At 42.0% G+C, this 22751-nt stretch overlaps 2 protein-coding genes across 2 annotated transcripts in view; both read right to left on the bottom strand.

The window, feature by feature from the left end:
* The window catches only part of LOC122440485 (zinc finger protein 791-like), a 62764-nt gene extending 41270 nt beyond the window's left edge, over nucleotides 1–21494 (bottom strand). Inside the window, exon 1 of the mRNA XM_043466786.1 lies at nucleotides 21386–21494. The gene's annotated coding sequence lies outside the window, so the exon portion shown is untranslated. The remainder of the gene's footprint in view (nucleotides 1–21385) is intronic.
* LOC122440486 (zinc finger protein 709-like) lies at nucleotides 103–21511 on the bottom strand. The gene is made up of 4 exons (XM_043466792.1): nucleotides 21386–21511; nucleotides 4489–4615; nucleotides 4226–4286; nucleotides 103–3842 (listed from the first exon to the last, which is right to left on the bottom strand). The coding sequence occupies exons 1-4, from the start codon at nucleotides 21386–21388 to the stop codon at nucleotides 2435–2437; spliced, it is 1599 nt and encodes a 532-aa protein (XP_043322727.1). The 5' UTR covers nucleotides 21389–21511; the 3' UTR covers nucleotides 103–2434.
* Nucleotides 21512–22751: the final 1240 nt, after the last annotated feature.

The following is a 22751-nucleotide window of genomic DNA, read 5'->3' as shown; positions in this document are numbered from 1 at the left end:
AGGTAGATAAGAAAGAAAATAACACAAATGCCTTTGTATGCTAGGAGAATATTAAACTCTCCTGAACTTCAAGTGTTCAACTTTTTTCCCCACCACTCTGAGATTCTTTCTAGGAAGAACTGAAGGACTGGGGCAGAAGGACATGGGCCACAACAGGCCTTTTTTGCAACCCTGTCTGAACACCCACTAGGGCTGCACCTCTCCTCGTTTCATCACATAACTAGGAGTGAAGTGAGAGGGCTCCCAGGTCTGTCTTTGAGTCTAAGTCAGCTTCCTCGAACAGATCTTTGGAAATACTGTGGTTCTGAAACCTAAAGGTGTATCTCAAGTGGAATTTGCTGGGGACATCCTCATTCAAATGCATCACCATCAGTTCCCTCCATGGCCATCCACAAACCATTTCCAAGTTATTGTTTCCCAAATCAGGCCTACTTAGGCCTGCTTACTTCAAAACATCTTTAGAAACCAAAGCCTATTCCACTCTGAAAAACTGACCTGAGGTAACAGCAGGGGCAGAGTGACAGAAACATTCATCAGAACCCATGTCATGGGCATATCCCATTGACCACAGAGACCACAGGCACTGCATATTATCAGATCCACCTGCTTACTTATTTACGCAACACTTTGAAAGGGGACACAAATAGCTCTAGTATTTTTTCTTTTAAAAAAAGTTTTATTTAAATATTTATTTGGCTGCATCAGGTCTTAGTTGTAGCATGTACATATCTCAGAAAATGGATGTCAGTTAGTGGTGGTCTTGAGGATACTTGACCGGAAGGAAAAAATGTAGAAAATGGGCTGGAAGATAGTATACCTGAAGCTCCTATGCATTTGGCTCTCTTTAAATATGGTGACTGTGAAATCTGACTAATACCTTCCTTGTTTCTGCCTTCCAAATCTCTGGCAAGTCACACTATTGGTGGACTCTAACAGGAACCATAAAGAGGATGAGTTCTGGAAAATCTAATTCCTAACATTACCTACAGAGAGGATAGCTCTATCCTCTAGCTTTAGATTTTGTTGCCCCACCATAAGCCTCTCTTCTTTTTTATTTATTTACTTGGCTGCACTGGGTCTCAGTTGGAGCATAGGGGATCTTCATTGCATTATGTGGGATGTTTCATTGAGGTACACAGGCTCAGCTGCTCCACAGCATGTGGGTTCTTAGTTCCCTGCGAAGGGATCAAACCCAGGTCCCCTGCACTGCGAGGAAGATTCTTAACCACTAGACCACCAGGGAAGTTCCTAGGCCACTCTTCTTAATTCCAAGTCTATTCACCAAATTATAGTCAGAAGGAAAGATACAAAGCAAGATATAAATATGAAAATAATTATTCACATAGAAACTATATTCATTTATAAGTGAGGCATACACAAATATTTATTGAACAGTTTATTAGCATAGAAAATGTTAAAAGGCTCTTATACTCTTCACTCCAACAAAAGAGCTTGGTAAGAAAGAGAAATATATATATTGGACTAGAGATATCCGAGAACTGCCATAAGGCTGTTAGGAAAATCCAAATACCAAACTGTCATTTCTCAGTGGCCCCTTAACACAGAGCAAATCAAACATTATAAAATAATTTTTACCTAATTGAATTATTAGGCATTTACTCTGATTCACCTATGATCCAACTGGCTTCAAAAAGAAAAAATAAAACTGATTTAAAGAAAAAGCTCTATCTATTAATTTTATGTACCACTGTGGAAACATGACTTACAGAGTCATCTCCCCTCATATTCATTTCTGAGAGTAATTACTAGAAATCCACTGTCCAATAGTGCACTTTAAGAAAGAGGATTGATAAACACAATGTATTTCCAACTTTAATAACTTTTTCCTGTTACACATAGATTAATTTTCATCAAGCTTTCTCATATTACTTATATTTCTTTCCAATGTGAGTTTTCACATGTAAAGATGTGGGCTCATTGAAATCTTTCCAAAACTGTTTAACTCAGGGGTTTTTGTCCAGTGAGTCCTTTCATTCTTTTGGAATTGGAATGACTGAAAGTCTTCTGACATTTTTTTACATTATACAGTATCTCTCCAGTGTGCACTCTCTTCAAATGGTTTGTGACAAATGAAGGCTTTACCATACTCCCTCCACTCTGATCTTTTTCAAGTCATCAAAAATAAATAAAAACCTCTGGTAACATCTGAAGGCTTTTCCATATCCCTTACAGTCACAGGGTTTCTTTTCAGTATGAATTCTTTCATGCATTTCTAAGGAGGTATAATTTTTGCAGGACTTCCCACATGGTTTACAAGGTTTCTATTCTATGGGAATCCTTTCATGTGTTTGCAAACTTTGAAAATATCTTAAGGTTTTCCCACCTTGTTTACACTGATAGGTTTTTCTCTCCAGTGTGGCTTCTTTAACATTTTCAAAGTGAAGTTGGTTGACTAAAGGCTTCTCTATATTCCTTATTCATAAAATTTCTCAGTGTGAATTCGTTTGTGCTTTTGGAAGGAAGTGTAATATCTGAAAGCTCTGCTGCACTGTGAGCATTCATAGGGTTTCTCTCCAGTGTGCAGTCTCATGTGTACTCTCAAGGTTTGGTGATGGGAGAGGGCTTTCCCACATTCCTTGCATTCGTAGGGTTTCTCTCCAGTGTGAGTTCTTCCATGTGACTGTAAGGAATTGTAATGACTGAAGGCTTTACCACATTGTTTGCATTCGAAGGGTTTCCCTCCAGTATGAATTTGTTTGTGTTTGTGAAAGGAAGGGTAATATCTGAAAGCTTTACCACATTGTTTACATTCATAGGGTTTCTCTCCAGTGTGCAGCCGCATGTGTATTTTTAAGGTTTGCTGATGGGAGAGGGTTTTCCCACATTCCTTGCATTCATAGGGCTTCTCTCCAGTATGAGTTCTTCTGTGTGACTGTAAGGAATTGTAGTAATTGAAAGCTTTACCACATTGTTCACATTCATAGGGTTTCTCTCCAGTGTGAATCCTTTGATGTATTCGAAAGGAACTAGGAGAAATGAAGGCTCTCTCACATTCCTGACATTTATAAGGTCCATCGCCAGTGTGAGTGATCATGTGTGCTCGAAGGCTTGAGAGACCTCTGAAGGTTCTCCCACACTCCTTACATTCATAAGGCTTTTCTCCAGTATGAATTCTTTCATGTTTCCGAAAAGAACTAGGACAACTGAAGGCTTTACCACACTGCTTACATTCATAGGGTTTCTCACCTGTGTGAGTCCTTTGATGTGTTCTAAAAGTATGGTAGTATCTAAGGAATTTTCCACATTGCTTACACTGATAGGGTTTCTTTTCACTGTGGGTTGTTTCATGTGTTCGCAATGAAGAGGAACAATTAAAAGCTTTCCCACACTCCTTACATGTATATGAAGCATTTCCAGTGTGTGTTACCATGTGTCTTCGAAACCCTGTGCTCCACATGAAGGCCTCCCCACATTCCTTACATTCATAGGGTTTTTCTCCTGTGTGGATTCTTTCATGTGCTTGAAAGGATGCACGGGAATGGAATGCTTTCCCACATTCCTCACATTTATATTTTTTCTCTCGATTGTGATTTTTCTCATGGGTCTCCAAAAATTGGAGATAGCCAAAGGCTTTACCACATTCCTTACATCTATATGGCTTCTCTCCATATTTCTGATACTCTGGTGGTTTACGTTCAGTGTGATATCTCATATGTCTCTTAAGGGATGAATGACGTGTAAACACTTTTCCACATACACTGCATTCACGTGGTTTCAATCTATTAGTTTTCTTGCTCAGATTGAGGTTTGGAATAATGCTGACGTTTTCTCCACACTGACTACCCTCTTTACTTTCACAGAGTCTTTCAACTACATGACTTCTGTGGGAAACAAACAAACAAACAAACAAGGAGTACATTATTAATGAGTTCTTTATTAACAATTTTATACTTAGTAGGACATTTGAAGTACATTTTTTATCACTTATAGCAATAGTGTAGGTTTTATGCCTTGTCTGAATGGTTTCAAGTTTAATATAAGAAATGCTCTTGCAATCATCAAAGCAGTGACAATTCATATAGAGAATTTATTTAAAGTGTTGAACTATTTTGTAAACACTGAACATCTATGTCACATAAGTAATTTTGGTGAAAATTTTCCAAGAATAACTAAATTTGGAGCACTAGTTATTTCATCCTTTTAAAATTTCATAACGTAACAGAATACTCAGGAGTTACTATATTATATTGTGGGTACGACTTACCTTAATTTTCTCCCCTGATTTTTGTACTGATCTTCAATGTCATGATCTTCCCATTTTTCTCCTAAATTGCAGATCAAGGAAAATGATTCCAAAATATTATTAGTTATAGAAAAATGACTAGATTCTATATCCACTGTTGGCTGTGGCCTTGCCTAGTTTTATTTAACAATATTCTGCATTTCCACATTTAATATCTTGGAACAATGAGTAAGAAACACTTATTGTTACTAATTAACAAAGTAAAGGCAAATTGTCATCCTCACCTATTGAGATCAGGTTCCTCAAGGTTTCCCGCATCACATCTCTATAGAGCTTCTTCTGTGAAGGATCCAGGAAAGCCCACTCTTCCAGGGTGAAGTTCACAGCCACATCCTCAAAGGTCACTGAATCCTAAAGCATCCCAAATGTGTGCATAGGAGGATGTGTGAGACTAACAGCCCTGGACATCTATACACCATTTATATGAAGACTCATTTTATGTATGAGCCTGTCACCTCCAAACATTTATTCTCTGGCTTGATTATGAGAAACATACTCTCTGTCCACACTTACTTCCTTGTAAGTTTAACAGCATCATGAAAACATGCAAATTATTTACACAGTTTATTGTGATCTCATCAGATATTATTTCTGTCTCATCGCAGGGTCCAAGCATGTTGGGAAATGACAGAAATGCTACACATATGAAACAAATATTATCATTTTAAGATCATGGATTCCTTGTGAGGAAAACTTCCCTCTCCCTTATTACCCACTATTAACAGCACTCTATGAGGCAGAGGGTGAAATTTGCATAAAACTTTACTAAGTAAAAACATAGTGAAGAACTAGAAACTTTTACTTCTATCCCTATCACCAAACATGAGTGTCTAGGACAAGTAGAAATCCAGCTTTTAATAAGATTCAACTGGCCATTTAGTCCTGAAGTTCCAGGTTTTTAGAAGTACTATAGTGATAACAGCTGGTAGAATGAAAATATCCTGACTACCAGGACGTATTGCTTTTAACTTGTGTAATATTTACCACAGGCTCAGCTCTCCCTTTCTCTCTCTGATTTTATGGACTCGAAGTTACTTGGTATTTAGAAGTCAGATACCAGGAAGAAGATGTCACAACTTAGACCACAAATTCCCTATACTCATGCCCCTTGGGGCTGCTCAGAGGCACACAAAGTCACACAAAGTGGGATAATATGCCAGAAGCACTCTTTATGGCAGAACCGGAACACTGTGCCCTGTGCTTTGCTGACCTTGAGTAACAGGTTAAGAGGTGCAGACTGCAAGTGTGTTCATTGAAAATCACAATGGATTCATAGCAATTTGACCTTAAAATATAATGAAGGATTCAGCAGTGCTTTCCTCCAAACAACCCTAAAATTTGTTTTCAAACTGCAAGAAGAAGTGGTTTCAAAACCAGCCATTCTAGAGGCTGTTCTCCCAAGTTCTCTAATTCTCAAACACTCCTATCTGATCTACAGAAGTATGATGGCTTGACCACTGAACATATGAATCCCTTCGCTGATGACAGCACACAGTGCCAATAGTGTATGAAAGGGTTTACTTCCCATAATTGAGGTCTCCGCGAAAAGTAAGGCCTACTTCTCCAGCAGTCAGGAAATGCCTTAAGAGAGAAAGGAGCCTGGACTTCTTTTAAAAATTAGGGGGTAGGTTTGGGTTCACACACAGGAACAGGATCTTATGAGGGCTTAATGTCTTGTTACTGCCAATAGAGAGGAGCACCAAAGGCACTCCTATCACTATGTAGAGGTGTGGGTCAGACAGAAGTGAGGGGAAGGGCCCTGCATACCCTACCTTCTCTCTGAGGAATCCGGAGTTTTTCTCCGGTGCACGTAAGGCAGAATCTTCCTGACACCAGTGTGGATTTTAAACACTGGTGAGTCTGAAAGGACCACAGGTTCTTCTGCAGCTTTTCTCCTAGCATTTGCCGGCCCCGAGCCTTGACTGATTTGAATACTGTTTCTCCCTGTGCCATTTCCCCTCCCACTTCCACTTCCTGCCTTCCACTGCCCTTGTATGAACGGAGTTTTGTAATTCTAGCTGTTGTATTTTGTGGACCTGTTATTTTTGTTTTTCTGTGAAGCACAAATAGTAGATGTGGGAGGTAAAGGAGACTCCACTGCTCTCCTCACTCCCTTTATAGCCAGCCATCACTGTCTTGTTTCTTGGAACTAAAGTTAGATTCTGGTCTCTTGCTCCACTGCCAAAAAAAAAAAAAAAAACAAAAAACACAAGAGATGGGACAGGAGGAAAGACCTCACAGCCAGATCTGCCGGGTTTGAGGAACGATTTTCTTTCTTCCTCATAAAGAGGAAAAAGCTTTTTCCACTGGTACATTTAAAGTTCCCCCAACAATAGGGAGGTACCAATTTTGGATAAGTGCCACTGCAACACGGAATGCTCAGAGAACCTGAACTTTGATTTATTTATTTATTTTTAGAACCTGAACTTTTAAACTCTGGAGGTCTAAACTTGACTGTTGGCCACTGCTGAGTCTGGTGTTTCAAAGGAATACTGGGTGCTGCAAATAGGAACTGAAGGGGTAAACTTATAAAACCCATTAAACCTATGGGGAAAAAAAGAGAAATGGGTGGGGGAAATGAGACTTTATTTTTATTATTTTTTTTTTTTTGAGACTTTAAAGTTAACAGCAGTCAACCATCAAAAACGGGAGTCAGAGAACTCTAGTTTTGGGTCTGGTATTTAAGGGACTTGGGGGACTTCCCTGGTGGTCCAGTGGTTAGCAATTCTTCGCCTTGCAGTACAGGGGATGCAGATTGGATCACTGGTCAGTGTCTAAGATCCCACATGTCTTGGAGCAGCTAGGCCTGTGTGCCACAACTACTGAGCCGAGGTGCCATAACCAGAGAGAGTCCAAGCACTGCAACAAAAGATCCTGCCCGACACAATAAAGATTTTGTGTGCAGTGACTAAGATCTGAGGTAACCTAAATAAATAAATATTTTAAAGAACTTGGATGCCATTCCCAACTTCATAGAAAAAACGTGAAAACATTTGAAATCAATAACTCTTCTTATATCCATCAGAGCATTGAAGTCACAGGAAAACCACAGTTTTCAAAATTGAGAAAGAGAAAATAAAGATACAAGGCCTGGGGACTTCCTTGGTGGTCCAGCGGTTGGGAATCCACTTTGCAATGCAGGGGTTCAAGAGCTGGATCCCTGGTCGGGAACTAGGATCCTACATGCTTCAGAGCAGCTAAGCCATGCACAGTAGCTGGAGGGCCCACTTGCCACAACTACTGAAGCCTGCCCACTATGTAGCCTGAAGGCCACAATTAGCCTGTGTGCCACACCTGGAGAATTTGTGTGCTGAAGCAATGGATCCCAACTAAGACCCAATGGAGCCAAAACCAAACAAATATTTTAAAAAAGTCATTTACGGCAAACCACAAATGCAGCAAGTTCAGAAAACACTCTATAAAATAGAGTCTGGCTGCCAGTACAGGAGGCACTATTGAACCTGTGTACCAGAGCGCAAGAACTGCAACTACTGAGCACACAAGCCACAACTACTAAAGTCCGGGCACCTTGGACTCTGTGCTCCGAGACGAGAGAAACCCCCGCTCGCCACCACTAGAGAAAGCCTGCACAGCAACAAAGACCCAGCACAGCCAAAACCAAATAAATAAAAAGAAAATTATAAAAAAAGAAAATGCACACCCAAGTATTTCATATTGACATGGAAGAAAGAATATATTGAAAAGATGTAGAAGAAACACCTTAGTTTATTTACTTTAAGTATAGTTGACTTACAACACTGTGTTAATTTCTGCTGTATGGCAAAGTGAATCAGTTATACATATACATTTCTTTGCATATTCCTTTCCATTCTGGTTGATTGGAAAGTGAAAGTTGCTCAGTTGGGTCCGACTTTTTGCAACCCCACGGACTATACAGTCCATGGAATTCTCCAGGCCAGAATACTGGAGTGGGTAGCCTTTCCCTTCCCCAGGGGATCTTCCCAACCCAGGGACCGAACCCAGGTCTCCCACATTGCAGGCGGATTCTTTACCAGCTGAGCCACAATGGCTGATTACAGGATACTGAATACAGTTCACTGTGCTATAGAGCAGGATCTTGCTGTTTGCCCATTCTATATGTAATAGCTTGCATCTGCTAATCCCTAACTCCCAATGCATCTGTCTCCAATCTCTCTCCACCTTGGCAATCACAAGTCTGTTCTCTGTATCCATGAGTCTGTTTCTGTTTCATAGGTAAGTTCACTTGTGTCATATTTTAGATTCCATATGTAAGTAATATCATATGATATTTGTCTTTTTCTTTCTGACTTACTTTACTCAGTATGATAACCTCTAGGTCCATCCATGTTGCTGCAAATGGCATTATTTATTCTTTCTTTATGACTGAATAGTATTGCATTGTGTGTGTGTATACATTTGTGCCTCCATACTGTTCTCCATAGAGGCTGCACCAATTTACATTCCTAGCAACAGCACAGGAAGATTCCCAGTTCTCCACATCCTCTCTAGCACTTTTTATTTGTAGTCTCTTTAATGATGGTCATTCTGACTGGTATGAGGTGGTACCTAACTGCAGTTTTGATTTTCACAGAGAAAAAAAGATTTGAATTAAATCAGACGTGTTTTCAGAAACCATACAAGGAAGAAGAGAGTGGACTGAAATGCTTGCTATATAGGCATACTTCATTTTATTGTGTTTCACAGTAGTTTGTGGAAACCCTACATTGTCAGATGATGGTTAATATTTTTTAGCAATAAAGCTATATAAATTGCTTTTTAGACATAATGCTACTGCATACTTAATAAGCTATGATACAGTTTTTTAATATGCACTGGGAAACCAAATAATGAGTATGACTTACTTTATTGCAGTGGTCCTGAACAGAACCCCCAATTTGAGGTATCCTTGTATTTCAAGTTTTGAAAGAAAAAAACACTCTTCTACTTTTCAAATCCCAAAGGTAATCCTTTGAAAATATTAATTTAGTAAAATGATAAACAGCCAGTCAAGACAATGAAGAAGGAAAACAGAAATTACTAACTCAGAAATAAAAGGAGAAATAAGCATGAGAAAGGATTTGACACCAACCAATATCCATTTATGATAAGAAACAATGCTCACTATTTGCTGAGCAAGTTTAACAAATGTACCACGGTCAAATAAGAAATAAAAAACAATATAGTGCAAACTGTGGATGCAGAGGGGTTATGTATACTTTCTGATACATTTCTCTATACTTTCTGATCAATTTTCCTATAAACTTAAAACTGCCCTAAAAAAACTAAAGTGTACTAGAAAAAAACAAAGATGAAGCAAAAGTCATTACCCCTGATGACTGACCGATGACGGAAACAGGATACCTTTCATCCAACTGATTTGCATTTATTCAGTAAGGCAGCATGGTGCTCCATGAGCCTAAGACAGGTAAGAGAGGTGAAACCTCCACTGAATGCCCTGTTGGACAGAACTGCACAGCATATTCAGAGAAGCGTCATGGTTACTACCAACATCTCCAGAACTCTCATGTGGATGAGAAGTGTCCTGGCAAGACCGTGAATAGTGCACATAGTACATGTACAGAAGAGAGTTACCTTGTGACTTCCCTGGTGGTCCAGCGGTTAAGAATCTGCCGAGCAATGTGTGGGACATGAGCCCAATTCCTGGTCACGGAACTAAGATCCCACACACCTACTGAGCCTACACATCACAAAGAAAGATCCCACCTGATGCCATGAAGATCCCATGTGCTGCAACTAAGACCCAATACAGCCCAAAATAAATATATATATATTTAAAAGGTATTACCTTGATTTATATTTTGGGTTATCTATTGAGTTCAGAGGTTCTTAAAGTTCTTTTTATTACAAAGGGGGCAACTCTTAGACAAGTGTCCAAGAATCTGTGAATACAAGTAGATAAGGCCAGTTTTGGATCAGTATCAAGATAACTGCCTGATGTTTGGGTAGCTGTGTGACCCTGGGGTTTGGATTTTTTTTATCAGGGATATCATAAACAAGGGATGCAGAGCACCAACTCTCTTCAGAACTTGTCCTGCAGGAATGCATATTGTCTTCCTTACAGTCTTGCATATACCCCAGAACTGAGCCTTCAATTAACCCCAGGAAAGACTCCATCTGGGAGAATGGGGACCTTTCCCAACACTGCAGCAACTTTTAAGGGAATGAGTAAAAGAGGCCTCCTTCTGCAGGAGACTCAGGTGAGGACAAATGTGACATCATCATGTCACATGAAGGTGTTGGTAGGCATGCTGACCCGATGGGGTGCTGTTTCCAAGGTCACAGGCATCATGAGCAGCTTAGCAGAGGATCACATGCTCAGTGCTTGCTGCTGCTGCTGCTGCTAAGTCGCTTCAGTCATGTCCGACTTTGTGCGACCCCACAGACGACAGCCCGCTAGGCTCCTCTGTCCCTGGGATTCTTCAGGCAAGAACACTGGAGTGGGCTGCCATTTCCCTCTCCAATGCATGAAAGTGAAAAGTGAAAGTGAAGCCTCTCAGTCGGGTCCAACTCTTAGCAATCCCATGGACTGCAGCCTACCAGGCTCCTCCATCCATGGGATTTTCCAGGCAAGAGTACTGGAGTGGGGTGCCATTGCCTTCTCCTGCTTAGTGCTATGTTCTTGAAAAATGCAAGTCTGTGTGCCTAATGCACAGTGAGGCCAAACAATACTAAAACACTGGAGTTTGGAACAGAGAAAAGTTTATTACAGAGCTATGCAAAGAGATGGGTGGCTCAAGAACCTCAAAGTTACTAAAAGCTTTCAGCAAAGCTCTTTTATAAGAAAGGTGAGGGAGAGGCCTGATTAGTTGTTGCAAACTTGTTGGTGTCAGATCCTTTGTTCCTGAAGTTACATCAGGATCAGGCAACAATGTTCTTGTAAATCTCTACCAAATGAATGTTATTCTTTCTTCTGACAAGAAAGGGCAAGGTCCCAAGGCAAAGCTTTCACCCTCTGGGGTCCTGGTCCTGGCTAAGAGGAGGTAGCTCTCACTTGGCAGCTTGGGGCCAGGTTCCCAGGCTGCCCAAATGTCATCACTGAGGGAGCCAGGCACCGAACCCAATAGCCCTTAGGCTGCCCAAACAGTGGGGAGACCAGGTCCCACAGACTGTGACCCAGGCAGACTGCCACTGCTACTATTAGGTCACAGAGGCAAGAGGCGGGAGAGGTTCACTGTTGCCTCAAGGCCTGGGCCAAGACTAGCTTTAGTGAGAGCTCTGGAGCCCCACCAAATAGATTCGAGGGATTAGATCTGATAGACAGACAGATAGATCTTCTGCCTGAAGAACTACGGATGGAGGTTCATAACACTGTACAAGAGGTGGTGATCAAAAGCATTGCCAAAAAAAGAAATGCAAGAAGGCAAAATGGTTTTTGGAGGAGGCCTTACAAATATCTGAGAAAAAGAAAGAAGCAAAAGGCAAGGAGAAAAAGAAAGATATATCCATCTGAATGTAGATTTCCAAAGGATAACAAAGAGAGATAAGAAAGCCTTCCTAAGTGAACAATGCAAAGAAACAGAGGAAAACAATAATGGGAAAGACTAGAGATCTCTTCAAGAAAATTAGAGAACAAGGGAACATTTCATGCAAAGACGGGCACAATAAAGGACAGACATGGTATGGACCTAACAGAAGCAGAAGATATCAGGAAGAGGTGGCAAGAATACACAGAAGAACTATACAAAAAAGATCTTAATGACTCGGATAACCACGATGGTGTGACCACTCATCTAGAGCCAGACATCTTGGAGTGTGAAGCCAAGTGGGCCTTAGGAAGCATCACTATGGACAAAGCTAGTGGAGTTGATGGAATTCCAGGTAAGCTATTTCAAATCCTAAAAGGTGATGCTGTGAAAGTGCGGCACCCAATCTGCCAGCAAATTTGGCAAACTCAGCAGTGGCCACAGGACTGGAAAAGGTCAGTTTTCATTCCAACACCAAAGAAGGGCAATGTCAAAGAATGCTCAAACTACCACACAATTGCACTCATTTCACATGCTAGCAAAATAATGCTCAAAATTCTCCTAATTAGGCTTTAACAGTATGTGAACCAAGAACTTTCAGATGTTCAATCTGGATTTAGAAAAGGCAGAGGAACCAGCAATCAAACTGCCAACATCCATTGTATTATAGAAAAAGAATTCCAAAAAAACATCTGGTTCACTGACTATGCTAAAGCTTTAGTCTGTGTGGATCACAACAATCTGTGGAAAATTCTTAAGGAGATGTGAATACCAGACCATGTTACCTGCCTCCTGAGAAACCTGTGTGCAGGTCAAGAAGCAACAGTTAGCACCAGACATGGAAAAACGGACTGGTTCAAAACTGGGAAAGGAATACATCAAGGGTGTATATTGTCACCCTGCTTATTTAACATACATGCAGAGTATATCATACCAGGGGAGATGAAGCACAAGCTGTAATTAAGATTGCCGGGAGAAATATCAATAACCTCAGATATGCAGATGATATCACCCTTATGGTAGAAAGAGAAGAGGAACTAAAGAGGCTCTTGATGAAGGTGAAAGTGAAAAAGCTGGCTTAAAACTCAACATGCAAAAAACTACGATCACGGAATCCGGTCCTATCACTTCATGGCAAATAGATGGGTAAACAATCACAACAGTGACAGACTTCATTTTTTTGGGCTCCAAAATCAATGCAGATGGTGACTACAGCCATGAAATTAAAAGACTCTTGCTCCTTGGAAGAAAAGTTATGACAAATCTAGACAGCATATTAAAAAGCACAGACATTACTTTGTCAGCAAAGGTCCATCTAGTCAAAGCTATGATTTTTCCAGTAGTCATGTATGGATGTGAGAGTTGAACCACAAAGAAGGCTGAGCACTGAAGAACTGATGCTTTTGAACTGTGGTGTTGGGGAAGACTCTTGAGAGTCTCTTGGACTGCAGATCCAACTAGTCTATCCTAAAGGAAATCAGTCCTGAACATTCACAGGAAGGACTGATGCTGAAGCTGAAACTCCAATACTTTGGACACCTGACGCAAAGAACTGACTCATTAGAAAAGACCCTGATGCTGGGAAAGATTGAAGGCAGGAGAAGTGGATGACAGAGGACGAGATGGTTCATGGCATCACTGACCCAATGGACATGAGTTTGAGCAAGCTCCAGGAGTTGGTGATGGACTGGTAAGCCTGGCATACTGCGGTCCATGGCGTTGCAAACAGTTGGACACGACTGAGGGACTGAAAAACAACTGGGGCCCCACAGGACACATCCTCCAGCCTGTTCCCTGGGCCCCAGCTCACCTGCTGGCCCAAGGCCCAGTGAGCTGAAGGGCTTCCAGGAGAAGGCCAGGATCCGCCTCTTACCTCACTCTCCATCTGATGGCCACCATACCACAGGCCGATGGCTGAATCCCTTCCCTTTAAGTTAGTTGCTGAGTCACATTCCACTCTTTGTGACTCCATGGACTGTAGCCCGCCAGCCTCCTCTGTCCATGGAATTCTTCAGGCAAGAATGCTGGGTGAGTAGCCATTCCCTTCTCCAGGGGCTCTTCCTCACCCAGGGATCCAACCCAGGTCTCCTACATTGCAGGTAGATTCTTTAGATTTCATCTGAGTCACCAGGGAAGCCTGAATTCCTTCCCCAGTGGTCCCTTATTGACTGTTACTTGTGGGCAGGGCCCACTGCAGTACTGACCAATAACTGAGCAGGACTCCTAATGGTTGCTCATCCACAATTGGTTGCTTGTAGGTGAGGCCCACTGAGGCACCAACCAAATGCTGAGCAGAACCGTTGCCTGGTAACAGGGTGAGCAGTAATGACAAGCACAGCAATGGCTGTGTGTTCACTGCTTTCTATTACACTTGTGAGAATCTCAGTTTCAAGAAAGCCTAGTACATGGTGATAATTGTACTTCTAAGGCAGTTCTTTGCACCAGAAGCCTATAGACAGCTTAAGGCCATCATGGGTCACTGTACGAGGCATAAGAAGAGGCCACTGTATCCTCTATACTGAGGGAGACTCCAAGGGAACTAACAGGGGTGCCTGTTGTATGGTCATTTAAACACAGTCCAGAGCCTTCTGTAGTAGGGGTGCTCTCAAGGTGGGGGCCAATTTCCAAGTAATAGCAAAAATGGGCTCAAGTAAAATTCCTAAATAAGGAATATGTTGTCTCCCCAACACCAAAAGAACCTACTAGGCCTTGTGGGTGCTGAGAATGACTACAAATATTTCTTCACATTGTAAAGGAGGGAGCAGTTGATAACTGAAAAACATACAGAAACTTAACTAAGGGCCTCACATTGCGTGGGTTAATGGCCCATACACTTTTTGTGAGATCCTTTTTTCCATATTTGTGTATTCTGAATGAAAATGAAATGATTGGGATGGGGAATATGTGTAACTCTATGGCTGATTCATATCAATGTATGACAAAACCCACTGAAATATTGTGAAGTAATTAGCCTCCAACTAATAAAAAAAAAAAGAAAGAAAATGAAATGAATATACTCAGAGGAAGATGTCCTTAGTGTGATGTCATACCTGTGTTCCTGAAGCAAAGTGCATGCAGTTCAAATCTTCCTGCAGAGACTGTGGGATGGCAAAAGTGCTGAGGTTCTCTGAGGGTAACCAGATAAAGATGTCCCTTCAGAGGGGAAGGCCTCTGCAGCTGAGACAATGTTGAAATAGATACTCAACAGAACAGACTTATCAAGTCTGTGAGAGCAAGATGTTTACTGAGTGGATGAAGTAAGTAATATCCATAGTGATAGGGACTAGGAATAGGGGCTAATTTGATGTAACCACAGCTCAAGGTTGTTGTAATCCACTATGAGGTATCATTCATTCTTTCCAGGTTTAAGGACAGATCAAATAAGGCTATTAAAGGAGAAAATTGGGGGGTATCACTTCTCCTTTAATACGTTTCTTTATAATGTTTTTCAATATAATTCAATGTCAAGGTCCGTGTGTGGGTTGGAAAACAATTTTCAGACATGAGGCACAATGAGAGGGAAATAAAGTTTATTAGAGTGGGAGACACTGTTACAACAGCAGGCCAGCTCAGGGGAGAACCAACGTTGAACAGGGGTCCTTAGTATACTTTTATACCCAGGGTACAAGGAGTGGGATAGGGGTCTTGCAGGTCATTTGCTGATTGGATGAGGTACATATCCTGGGTGGGGTAAGAGTAAGGCAAATACCTTCTCCTTGTGAGGTAGGAGGGAAAACAGTTTATATTGCTCAGGAGGACCTGAAATCCGTTAATAGTTACAACATGGAGGAGGGAAGAACAATGAGCAACTGGCTTTTCTGTCCCTGCATTCCAGGACCCTCCTTGGTTTTATTTGCTCTTTTGTCCTTGTGTTACCACACTCAAGGCCCTGTTTAAAACTTAAAATCAGGCCATATTAATGAATTTAACTGTTGGGTAATGTCTGTGGAGTCTTATTTTGTCTTGCCAATTTGGAAGTAGATGACAATTTAATTTTATTTAATGAATCATGGGTTCAGAGCTTCCCTGCTCACTATGGGATATTTTGGGACAATGAGTGATACAACCATGAGAAATTTAGGCAATAAGAGAGTTCTGCTGCTGAAGGCAAAGTATACTTGTTTGTCCTTTATACTCTATTCAGTCATTCCCCTGAGATGATGAGGTAAACTGCTTAAATTTAGTGGGATCCCCACAAATACCTGCAATTTGAAACCGAGTTTAATTACATGAAATTTCATGAATTAGAGTGCGGTATACAGGAGATGTTAATATTAAACTCGTATTACAGAGGACCAAAAGTCAGGCAGGCCCCTTCTATCTTTTTGCTATGGAAATTCTTCTAGTATATTTTGGATTTACAATTGAATGAAACTGTAGTCCTTTCTTTCAGTACCTTTTTTTCTCTGGTTCTCTCCCTCCAGTCTTTTTTTGTTTGGTATTTTAGGTCACTGAATATACTCTGGGGGAGAGAGTGTCCCTTCTACCCTAGCATTGATAATTGTTTTCCTCTAGAGAGCCTCACACCAGTGCCATCAGGGTCAGAGGCCTCCTTCATGACAACTGGTTACGTTATAGAAGTTAAGTACCCCAGGCTTAAACTGGTTTAAATTAACCCCTTTTCTGTGCCACAGTGAGGCTATAGGTGTTGCCCACCTAACTCAGAGGGTCAGCATCTTTGTTGCAGGTGCTTCTAGCAGGTGCAGCAACAGCAGAGGTACTGAAGGGTCCTGGGGAGCCCTCTGGTATTAGGAATGGACTCAGCCTGCCACCTACTGGCTGCCTTTACTCTCGCCTCTCTTTCTCTCTGAAATCATCTTTGCAGAGAGATCATCTGAGGGGTTCGCCTCACTCACAGGGTATAATCAGCCAAGTAACCCCCGAAGATCCCTCCCCTCCAAGGCCTGGGTGAACCCAGCCCCAGTCACACCTGCACTAACACACAGACAGGTTCCATCCAAGCCCTGGACTAAGGATCACTAGGAGGGTCCCATCCTCATTCTGCTCCCACAGGAGACACTGTCAGCTGGTGCCCTCTGTATATAGAACCCAGGTTTGGTGGGGTCAATAATGCCACCCAGGGCACAAGCCACCGGCAGCCCACAGAGCAGGAGCCCCCAGGCTTTCTTATCAGCCTGTCCAGGTAAGAAGGACTAGGGGAAATGGGAGCGGTGAGGCTCTTCTTTCAGTACTAGTCAAACATCAAGCATGTGGAACCTGACTACTCATTACAAGAACCAAAGCCAGGTAAGAAAAACATGCATCTGCACTGGCTTGTTTCCATATAAAGAAACATCAACAGGATGATCAAGAAGCAATCAGAACCGGATATTTGTGCATGGGTGGAGTAAGAGCACAGGGGTGGAGGAGGACATGCAGGCTAAGAGTCGTAAGCTAGTTTCCCATTTTAGAAATATTTTTAACCTTCACATGCATTATTTAAAATCAGCAGAAAAACTAATATACATCTTATTTTCCTATGCTTAACATTATTTTAAATTAATTTTTGCTTTTTAAAATTAATGTTAACTTTTCTACATAGGAAACCATTCCAAGATTTAACCCTTTAAATGCTAACAGATATAAAACTGCATACCATAAAAGATTTACAAATCCCCTTCTAACTAAAAGGACAAGAACATTATAGTTTGTCCCTCCACTATATTTCATACTGGGGATATTTTCAGGAACGAGTGGCATAATATAAAATATTAGGGGTTTGGAATTAAACCCAGAAATAGACTTAAAAGATGTATATAAGCTTTAAAGTGTTTTCTTCATATCAACAAAAATATAAATTCAATGGCTTTTTCCTCACATTCATTAAAACAATAATTCATTTGCTTTAGGAACAGCATGGCCTTCTAAATGTCTAGGGACAGGAGGGCATTATGTTAAGTGAAATAAGTCAGACAGAGAAAGATAAATACTTTATGACATCACTTACATGTGGAATCTAAGAAACACAACAAACTAGTCAATATTACAAAAAAGAAGCAGACTCATAGATACAGAAAATAAACTAGTGGTTACGGGGTTGATGGGGGCAATGCAAGTGTAGGGAAGTGGGAGTCACAAACAATTTGGTTGTAAGACAGGGTACAGGGATATATTGTACATCATGGGGAATATAGCCAGTATTTTGTAGTAACTGTAAATGGAGTATAACCTTTAAAAATTGTACAATAAAAATTTTTTTTAATGGAAAAAACATTTGAGCACTTAAACACACCCATCTCACACTGAGGCTCTTTGCCTTAATGGAACAAAATTCTAGTTGGTTCCAGAATTTTCTTGCTTTACTCACATAGTATCTCTCAATTAACTTACACATTAAAAGCCCCAAAGCTAATGGAAACTAGAATCAAAGGACTGCAACATTTAGCTAAGAAAGAAACATATATTTGAAATGACTGATTTTGAGGTTCCAGTATTTATGTGAAATTTTAACAATTTTTGAGAAGTGCCTGGAAATTGTATTGGCTTATTAAACTTCCTTATGGTAGAATTGTAGAGTTTTTCATGCACTGGAACTCTACCCGCCTTTCACACACACACACACACCCCCTCCCTGATGCAATAAACCTGGAGAACTTGCAGGAGGAAACTCATTTTACACACACACACACACACACACACACACACACACACCCTCCCTGATGCAATAAACCTGGAGAACTTGCAGGAGGAAACTCATTTTAAAAGGAGAAATGGTAAAGTTCTTTTTAAACTTTTTATGTTGGGGTATAAGCTGATTAACAATTTGTGATAGTTTCAGGTGAACAGTGAAGGGACTCAGCCATACGTAGACATGTATCCATCAGGAGAAATTAAATAGTTTAAAAAGCATATTAGGAACTTCCCTGGCAGACCAGTGGTTAAGACTCCACACTTCCAATGCAGGGGGTATGGGTTTGATCCCTAGTCCAGGAACTAAGATCCCCCAGGCCATGTGGTGTGGCCAAAAAAAATTAATTTAAAAAAGGACATATTAATTTTATAAAATAATTTATTCTGCTATAAATCACCATTAAAAAGCAGTGCTTTAATTTTTTAAAAAATTAATTAATCTATTTTAATTGGAGGCTAATTACTTTACAATATTGTAGTGACTTTTGCCATGAATCAGCCACAGGTGCACATGTGTTCCCCATCCAAAACCCCCCTCCCACCTCCCTTCCCATCCCATCTCCCAGGGTCATCCCAGTGCGCCAGCCCTGAGCACCCTGTCTCGTGCATTGAACCTGGACCAGCGATCCACTTCATGTATGATAATATACACGTTTCAATGCTACCCTCTCAAATCATCCCACCCTTGCCTTTTCCCACAGAGTCCAAAAGACTGTTCTTTATATCTGTGTCTCTTTTGCTGTCTCGCATATAGAGTAAAAAAAACAGTGTTTTAATTTGGTATGCAACACTTTTGGATTAAAAATTGTCATGAAAGTAATTAACAAAAAACAAAGAGAAAATACTGGAATAAAAACAGATAAGTAGCCTTCTTGCTACAGTTCAGAAGAAAAACCCACTTTCAGAAAGATGACCAAATTCCCAGACTTGGGGTCCAAGATACAGTTCCTAGAGCAAGTTAGTCACTGGAGGAGGGTAGGGACAGTTGAGGAGCCACAAGAATGATTTCTGCACTCTACACGCTCTCCTGTGTCCCTAAAACATGGAAGCACAGACTCTACTAGGTTCTAGTCTCACAAGTGAGGAAACTCTACGTCTGATTCAGTTTAAGATTTTGACCCAAATTCATAAACCCTTTGTCCACAACACAGAAGACAAGATCATAACAGCCTCTTTCAATGTGCGTACATTACACTAAGTGTACCTACACTGTGAACGCAAAACTGAAGTTCCAAGTTTTGTGTCCAGTGTCCAACTTTTTTGTGACCCCATGGACTGTAGACTGAAAGGCTCCTCTGTCTGTGGGGTTCTCCAGGCAAGAATACTGGAGTGGGTTGCCATTTCCTTCTCTAGGGGCTCTTCCCAATTCAGGGATTGAACTCGCACAGGAAAGTTTTAGGCCTCCAACCTCAGAAATGAAATCAGTCCTCACCACTGTGTGCAGGTACATTCTCAGCTTTCCAGGGCTCTGTAGCATCTCTCAGTATAAAGTCTCCTTCCATTGTGGGTGTGAACATGTAAGACCTGCCGGGGCAGGGGGGTGGGTGTTGCCCCCCAACAAGAATAACTGGGTGTGCAGATCGTTCTCTTTACAGGAGCCTTGGCATGGATCATTGACTATAGGCCTCTGCTCTGCACTGGAGTATCTTTAGAACACTCTTGATATTTTAATGGATACAAACTTAGTGTTTGAACAATCCAGCAACACAATTTAAACCTATCATTTATGTGGAAAGGAGGAAAGAAAACTGTAGAGCATTTTCACTAGTTCAACCAGAAAACCTGAAATATTTACTCCTTTCAGGAGAAAAAAAAAAAAAGATGTCAGTCAGTGATTATTTCTACAGTGAGAAATCGGTCTGTAAATAATTAATCACACCTGAACACTTGGTCTGGACGTCTAAGCAGACACCACACAACCAGAGAATTTCATCTGAAATTACCTAAAAGTAAAGAATAGTCCTGAGAAACTTGCTACACATGCTCCAGGGGAGAAAAAAACAGCAGAACAAAACTTTTTAAATGAAATGTGATCCTGGAATTTTTTTTTTCCCTAAAATTCACCTCTTTTGCCTCTTGGGAAATATTTTATACTATCTTTTAAGCTGTATTGATTAAATGCATTTTACTCTGATTGAAAAATAGCGTTTAAATATGTGAATAAATCTTTTAAAGGCGACAATCTTTAAATCTTTAAAGTAGGGCCAACCCTGACAGGACACATGACCCAGGCAAGTTTTAAAAGGAACCTCCACGAAGTAGATGTCTGTGCCCAGAAAAGAGTGTGGGAGGAGAGGCACCAAACTGTTGAACAAAGTAGTTTCAAGTGGTTATTTTTTGCTTTCTTCTAGTGGAAAACAGCCACAGACAAAAAAATGGAAAAAAGAGCCATCCAAGGCTCTGGGAGGAAAATGATAAACAGTTAAAACACTGCGTCTGTTTGAAACGCAGCACGGAGGACAAAGCGTTGATAATGATGCTGTGAATGTGAGAGGGAATTTGGCCTTGGGGATGTAGGGTGAACTCCGAAAATTTAGGGAACTCACTACCAGCCCTAGGAAGAGCTAAGCTTGAGCGGACAGGGGCGTAGACTTGAGACTCTTGGTACTCAAATAACTGGAAAACTGAAGAGAGAACGGGAGCCCCCTGGGAAAAAGTCAGGGAATGGGGACCCCACACACCAGAGCTCCTCCCACGCACGAACCACGGAGACCGAGTCACGAGGGTCCCCTGACAATCCTCCCCGGGGGTCACAACACATTCTGAGGCGGACGCGGGGCTGCGGGGTCGGGGCCGAAGTCGGGGCGCGCAGTGACTGGACAGGACGCCCGGGGTCCTGGCTGCCGGCCCCGCCCCCCACGCGACCCGACGGAGGAGACTGAGGTCCGAGCAACGCCCCTCGGGTCCGCAGGCTCCGGGGTTGACAGCGGGGAGGCCCGACACCACCACAGCTGGTTCGGCTTCACTCCAACCAACGCCGCCTCCCCTCTCGCTCCAACTCTGCACCCGGGTAACGCACACTCACCATTTCTAGGTTTCCTGGGTCTCCCTGAGTCCTTCCTACGACTCTCACAGCAGGTCACAACAAGACAGACTCTGAGGCAGTGCCGCCAGCGTCTCTGAGAGGTGGGAAAGCGGATCGCTAGCCGAGCCTGCGGGAGTGAAAACGGAGCCAAAGCGGTGCGTCGCCCCACCTACCTGCCCAAGCGGCGCCCCTGATTGGACAGTTCTCAAAGCCCCACCTCCTAGTACTTGAGTGACAGCTGGAGCGGAGGACTTCTGTCTCTAGGGAACTAGCTTCCGCGGACCTCTCCCAACAGGCGCCCAGATCCGCGCTGAGGACAGTGGGTGGAGCAGAAAACTGACCCAGCCCGACGCGGTTAATTAGAAACGAGTTTTTTGCAAGCCTGGGGCAGCCAATCTCGTATTCACCCAGCTCTTTGTGCACATGTGAGGGCAGGGAATTTCTCACTGAGTTTCCAAAAACAGAGCATGAGGGTGACATGGCTGTTCTCTCGCTCTGTGCAACCCCTGCTCTACCGGTACACCTACTCACAGGACTGCTCCTCCCTCTATATCTTAGAGCCCAGGCACTGAGTTGACCCAGGCTACTGATTGTTCTGCTCTTTCCATCAGACTATCTCCACTTGCGCACTTCGTCAAAGGGGTGTTGAGGGGTGTATGCCTCTGCTGGTTTCCTTGACAACCGATGAGCCAATTTGAGGTCAGTTTTTCTCTGTAGCTGGTTATTCCCACCCAATTTTCTGTATAACCTTTCCTGCCTGACATCTGACCCTCTTGCTTCAGATGTGTTAGATTCCCTATCCGTTAAAGCATTGATGCCTCTGTCGCTGAATTCAGACTCTTTCTTTGGTCTTGGCAATTATTGAGCTTGCAAACCTGCAGGATGCAGTCCAACACACCAAGACAGGGCCACACTGTAGCAAAAGGGTCTTACTGTTGCAGGGAGAAGCCAGTTCTGACTCCGTGTTGGAACTGTTTCTTTGACGTGTTTTTTGTTGCTTTTATTATTAAAACCATACGGAATAGTCTGCCTCAGAGGACCCTGCACCTCTACCTGTTAAACTAAAGGGTCTTAGTTCTTACGTCTTAGAGACAAAATCTGACCCTCCCCATCTGTGAATAATTACAACAAAAAGAAGAGTTTAACACATCCCTTCCAAAGGCTGGCCCTTCCTGGAGATGTTTTACTGAAGACTAAAGACCCTTTTTACTTTACTTCCTCTTTACATCTCCCTCCTGTTCTGCCTTTTGACTTTAATTCCTCATTGCTTCTCTCTGACTCTATAAAAAGAACCTGGCATCCAGACCCCGGACAAGATACTTTCAAACATTAGTCTGCCATCTTCTTGGTCAGCCAGCTTTCCCAA

Source organism: Cervus canadensis, chromosome 4 (genome assembly GCF_019320065.1).
Source record: "Cervus canadensis isolate Bull #8, Minnesota chromosome 4, ASM1932006v1, whole genome shotgun sequence".
NCBI classification, from domain to species: Eukaryota; Metazoa; Chordata; class Mammalia; order Artiodactyla; family Cervidae; genus Cervus; species Cervus canadensis.
Note: the sequence above shows the minus strand (reverse complement) of the source record. Positions and strands in the feature narration are given on the sequence as shown.